This window comes from Elephantulus edwardii, unplaced genomic scaffold (genome assembly GCF_000299155.1).
Source record: "Elephantulus edwardii isolate Elephantulus edwardi_28Jun2011 unplaced genomic scaffold, EleEdw1.0 scaffold00034, whole genome shotgun sequence".
NCBI classification, from domain to species: domain Eukaryota; kingdom Metazoa; phylum Chordata; class Mammalia; order Macroscelidea; family Macroscelididae; genus Elephantulus; species Elephantulus edwardii.
Window position 1 is genome coordinate 16,371,393 of NW_006399784.1, and position 6,000 is coordinate 16,377,392.

A 6,000-nucleotide genomic window follows, 5' to 3' on the forward strand; every position below is an offset into this window, starting at 1 on the left:
AAAGGTCCCTAAGGGCAGATTTTCCCAGTGTAGTTCATCTTTTGAATTCCTGGCTGCTGGTACCAAGAGTGTAGATTGTGGAGCTAAACCGGCTGAAGCTGTTAACAATCTCAATCTCTTCAGCATCTATTATGATGCTATCAATCTGCCCAGTGGTGAGAATCTTTGTTTTCTTGATGTTGAGCTTCAATCCGTATTGAAGGCTGCAGCACCTGACCCTCCACAGCAAGCACTTCAGGTCCTGCTCAGTTTCAGCAAGCAAGGTTGCTGAAGTAGAATTATTTCTTTTTTCCTTAATAGAAAAAAATATCAACTCTAAAATTCTCCCAGGCAGTATTAGGGATATCGTTAGGTTCCATCAAGTCAACTAGGATTCACAGCGATCCTGTGAACAACAAATCTGAACCTTGTCCTATCCTAACCCATTCTCAGCATTTCAACAATCTCGAGTCCATTGCTACAGTCACAGTATCAATCCATCTTGTTGAAGTTCTTCCTCTCTTTCTCTGACCCTTTACCATCGTGATGCTTTGTAAGGACCCAGTGATTAGCAGAAGTAGGTGCAGGAGCATGGGATAAGGGGCCATGTCTAACCTGCAACTATTTGTTCGGAACTGTGGATGTTGTTGCTGGGCACAGGTCCCATCTGTAACGTTAATTGTGTTTGGACTCTGCCTTCCCCATGCTGCATTTACTCCATTTACAATGTGTCTGACCCAAACCATGGCATTTACAGTCACCTCCCATGCAAGTGAAACTTTACAGAGAAAGAATAAGGGAAAGTTAAAAAGGATTGTTGCCTTTCAACTATGGTTTGGGTGAAAATGTTTAATATAGACTTGTAGAAGGCCACATAAATCTATTTTAGAAGAAGTTCAGGCAGAGTGCTTTGTTGTTGTTGATTGCCTTTGAGTCGAGCATGATTCATGACTAAAAGGCCTAAAGCCCCTCTACAACCATCAACAGTTATCAAAGTTCATAGAGTTTCTTGAGTCATGTTATTTAGGAATTGGATGCCACTCCTGCTTCCAAACCTGTCATAGTATGTTGTTATGTGCCACTGAGTCACCTGTGATGTATAGCAACCCTATGTGCAGCAGCTCTGAACCCTTCCCTGCCCTGAGCCAGTCTCACTAATTTTGGCACACCAACCCCCATCACCCCAGTTACTGTATCAATCCATCTCATCTTAGGGTCTCCCTCTCCTGCACTGTTTGTCTACCTTTCTGAGCATGATGTTCTTCTCCAAGGACCCATCTCTTCTGGCCATTTGCCCAAAATAGGGGGGGCAGAGCTTCAAAATCCTAGCCTCCAAGGAGAGACAATGGATTTGTTTTCTTGGCAGTCCATGGCATGTTTCAAGACTCTTATCTAGCACCACAAATCGAAGGCATCTATTCTTCTGAACTGAAGATAGTGAGATTAGGCCCATTACTAAGAGGGGCTAGGTCCTGGAGGGAGCATCATAATTAGGAGAGGGTCAACAAAAAGGAAGAAAACCATCAATGAGATGAGTTGGCAGTGGCTGCAACCATGAGCTCACATATAGCAGTGACTGAGAGGCTTGCACAGAATCAGTCTGTTTTTTTCTTGTATGTACTTTTCACTATGTCCGAGTTGACTCAATAACATTTGACAAAAGATGGCAATCCTTGCTATACTTTTGAACCTGGTAAATATAAGGTCCACATTTTTCCACAATGCCTGCCATCAGCTGGGGAGAACATGAGCACCCAGTTGGAGGTGTTAAGAATGCAAGAGGTGTAGGTGAGATAAGCTTATGCAGGTAAGTGAAATATAATTTGAGGTTTTCTATAAATAACTTCAGTTTCCATATCAGTTGCTTGCTGAAACTGAAGAAGTCTGGAAAAACTTCCTGCAAAAGGTCAAGAACTGTCTTCTTCAATATGGATTGAAACTCAACATCATAAGACAAAGATTCTCATCACTGGGCCAATTGGCAGCACCATGATAGATGGAGAAGAAATTGAGTTTATTAGCAATTACAGCTTGCTCAGATCGACAGTCAATACTCTTTTTTTTTTTTTGTTTTTGTTTTTTTTTGACAGTCAATACTCTTAACACCAGCAGTCAGGAAATCAAAAGATGAATAGTACTGGGAAAAATCTGCTGTCATGGACCTCTCCAGAGTGCTGAAGAGCAATGGTGTCAGTCTAGATACAAAGGTGTGCCTAATCCAGACCATGGTCTGTCTTCTCAATTACTTGTTATGCTTCAGAGAGCTGGACAATGGCTAAGGATTACAGAAGAAGAATAGATGCCTTTGAGTTGTGGTGCTGGAAAAGAGTCTTGAACATACCATGGACTGCCAAGAAAACAAATAGATCTGTCTTGGAGAGGGTGAAACCAGGTCTTTCCTTGGAGACTAGGATTTCGAAGCACTGCCTCACTTACTTTGGGCACGTGGCCAGGAGAGATTGGTCCTTGGAGAAGGATGTCATACTCGGAAGGCTGGACAGACAGTACAGGAGAGGAAGATCCTGAATGAGATGGATTGATTCAGTAACTGGGGAGATAGTGGTTAGTGTGTCAGAATTAGCGAGACTGGTTCAGAACTGGGAAGGGTTCAGAGCTGCTTGTACATAGGGTTGCAATACATCACAGGTGACTCAATGGCACATAATAACAAAAACATACTATGAAAGGTTGGAAGCAGGAGTGGCATCCACATCCTAAAATATGCCTCTGGAAACTCTAAATTTGATAAATGTCAATAGTTGTAGAGGGACTTCAGGTGTTTTGTTCATAATGTCACTATGAGTTGTGCTTGACTTGAAGGCAATCAATAAGAGCAACGTAAATAACCAGGGAGCACAATTGGTTAGTGGCAAGAAGCTGGGCTGCAATCCTGAAGGTACATGGTTCAAATCTACCATCTGCTCCACAGGAAAAGGATGGGTAGTCTTCTCTTATGTAATTAACTGCTTCTGAAAACCCACTTCAGGGTGAGCTATGGGTCAGTTCCTCGACAGTACTCAACAACAAACAGCAATAAATAACTATCACGTACTTCTCTTTTTTTCCCCCCTCTGGGTGTCAAAATAGGAGAACTCACTGTGAAAGAACCCAAGTTTCTTGATTATGAAGTCAGAAATGAAATACAACTCATCGTGCTGGCTGAAAGAGGTGGGCAGAGAGCCTACAGCAAAATAGCAGTCTTGGTACAAGACATGAATGATAACCCACCATGTTTTAAGCAAAGTGTTTACTATGCATCGGTGCCAGAAGGTCACTTCTACAATGCTCATGTCATACAGGTAACAGGAATATAATATTAATTATTAGCAATTAATGTGCATATTGTAAAAGATTTAAGACCTTGTCTACAACATAAATGAGGTTTTACGGCTTTGCAGTGTCCCTGTACAATGTTTAATGGATTGAACGAAACCTGAAATTGGAAGAAGCATTTTTCTCCCTGAATTTAATCTTTTTCCTCTTCATTCACAGAACGTGATTACTGCCCATTCACTTCATCTAGGAACTCCCTTGAGCACTAGTTGGGCCTGTTCAGGGCACCTTCTACCTGACACTTCACTATTCTTGTTAAGTTACCATGTTGTTGGGGGTGTTAGTTGCTTTAAGTAAGTGTACGGCTGCCCTTTTTATATAGATTAGGAATGCTTCATAGAGTTTTCAGGGATATTAGCTCTTGGAAACAGATTACTGCAGTTTACTGCTGAAGTACCTCTGAGTGAGTTTGAATTGCCATTTGATTAGTTCTGGAATGCTCGGTCATTTGAATGACACGGTAGACACAGGCATTGTTGATACTCTAAAATAGTCATTGGTCTTGTATATCTACAAAAGTTTTAGGACAGAGACCCAATAGACACGGTTGTTATCGTTAGGTGCTGTCAAGGTGAGTACCACTCATTGCGACCCTATGAATGGCAGATCTGAACCCTGTCCTGTCTTGTGCCATCCTCACAATCTCTGATACACTGGAGCCCATTGCTGTAGTCACTGTGTCAATCCATCTAGCTCAAGGTCTTCCTCTCTTTCTCTGTCCCTCCCCCTTTCCAAGCATGATGTACCTCTCGAGGAACAGCCTCTCCTAGCAATATACCCAAAGTATATGAGACAAAGTTTTGTCTTTTTTGCCTCCAGGGAACATTCTGACTAAACCTTCTTCAAGACTTATCTATTTGTTCTTTTGGCAATCCATGGGATATTCAGTACTCTTCTCCAATACCACAACTCAAAGACATGCTAGACTTTATCAAACCCAGATACAGATGAGTTTCTCTTCTTGATGCTTCCAAAGGAACTTGTGAACTGTACTCTTTCTGCACTAGGTAGCTGGCTCATGTGCCCTCAGATAAGGTCTCTGGTGCCTTACTTGGGCTCCTCAGGGTCCCTGAAAATTCTACAGTGGTATGAAGGGTAGGTAGGACAGAATAGTGTCCCAGGAGAAGGATGTAGGGAGCATGACTTAAGGCCATAGAGGGTAGAAAGTACATCTCAAAGTGTGTTTGGTCATCTGTTTTTAAATAGAGTCCTGAGCCCTCAATATAATGTGTTTTGTGATTATGTAAAACTATCTGTATATTAACCTGGAGAACCATGCCAACTTTTTTTTTTTATTATTAACACTGGTTTGGTAACTATTTGAATAAATAATAAAGATTAAAATGTGCTAGCCCTAAAACTGAGTGATGTTTTGCTTTTTTAAAAGATCACTCTTTAAAATGAGACTTTAATTACCAAAAGATCTATAAGAAAAAAAAAATCTATGTATTGCCTATATTATAAGTACTTTAGAAAAAAAAGAAAAAGTATCTTTCAATATGTAAATGTTTCTTGTAATGCTTCTCTCCTTTCATGCTTCTAGCCTAAATCTAGTGGATCAATAAATATCCACTACTAGAAAGAAATCTTTCAGTCAGGCAAATTAGATATTTTTTTTGAAATATTTTTTTCTGCTGCATTAATTATAATTAAGAAACCTGTACCTCCAACTGCAAGTTGGAAATTGTTAGAATGTGTGTGCAAAATAATTTCCTTACCCTTCACCCACTTTGTTATAAAATGGAATTTTATGTTTCAGCAGTTTGTTGGGATTCTTTTAATAATTGCTTTTAAAATGAGTTTGACAATTGATGATTCTGTCATACTGCTGTATGTTGCAAATGAAATCTTTGCTTAACAAGAATTGGTTCCTCTCAGGTTTTTGCTACCGACCCAGACAGTGGGTTTAATGGCCTCCTTGAGTATTCCATTCTTTCTGGCAACCTAGGAGATGAGTTTCAGATTGATGGACTGAGCGGAGTGATAACAACAAATGCAATTCTGGATTATGAGTCTACCAGCTCCTACAGGTTTGTCCATGATTCAGATCTGTTTAAAAAACTATTCTGCCTTTTTTTTCTGATAGTATTGCTCCTTTAGGCATGATTTCCAGTTATACAGGCTTAGTTGTAAAACCGTGTTTTTTTGTTTGCTCCAATTTTTTATTATTACTTTGATGAAAATGTATAACCACTCTACAATTTCTACTTGTCCAGTTCTATGGATTCTTTACCTTATGTCACCCTTCTGTCTCTACCAGTATTTTTTTATTTTTTATGTCCCCTAAACTTCGTGTGTTTAACATTTCTGTTACCAGTTTGATCTCATAATTTTTAAAGAATGCAATGATGTAGTCTGAAATTCTTTACTAATTGAATAAATTATTTCTTAAAATTATTTCACGGCTATAAATGAGGCTCACTCTCAATGGGTAAGTTTGGATTCCGTAAAAGTTGAGGTTCTGAATTTTTTTATTCATTTGATTAATATCTATATTATTGGATGCTTCATTAAAATGTTCAGGTATGATAGCAATCATTTCTTCTGGTCTCATGGCAAAGAACGTAGAGATTGGCCCATCTTTTGTCCAATTCCAGTGTCTCATTCTTTCTCTACTTCTCTGGGCCAATAGAGAGCAATTGTTATATCTTGAGTGATCACTTTCAAGCTTTTATTTTTTTTTTACTT

At 39.5% G+C, this 6,000-nt stretch overlaps 1 protein-coding gene across 1 annotated transcript in view; it reads left to right on the forward strand.

Moving 5' to 3' along the window:
• The window catches only part of DCHS2 (dachsous cadherin-related 2), a 393,558-nt gene that overhangs the window by 342,408 nt on the left and 45,150 nt on the right, over nucleotides 1-6,000 (forward strand). The window contains exons 15-16 of the mRNA XM_006884496.1: nucleotides 3,067-3,278; nucleotides 5,191-5,342. Of these exons, the coding sequence (XP_006884558.1) occupies nucleotides 3,067-3,278; nucleotides 5,191-5,342 (364 nt within the window). The remainder of the gene's footprint in view (nucleotides 1-3,066; nucleotides 3,279-5,190; nucleotides 5,343-6,000) is intronic.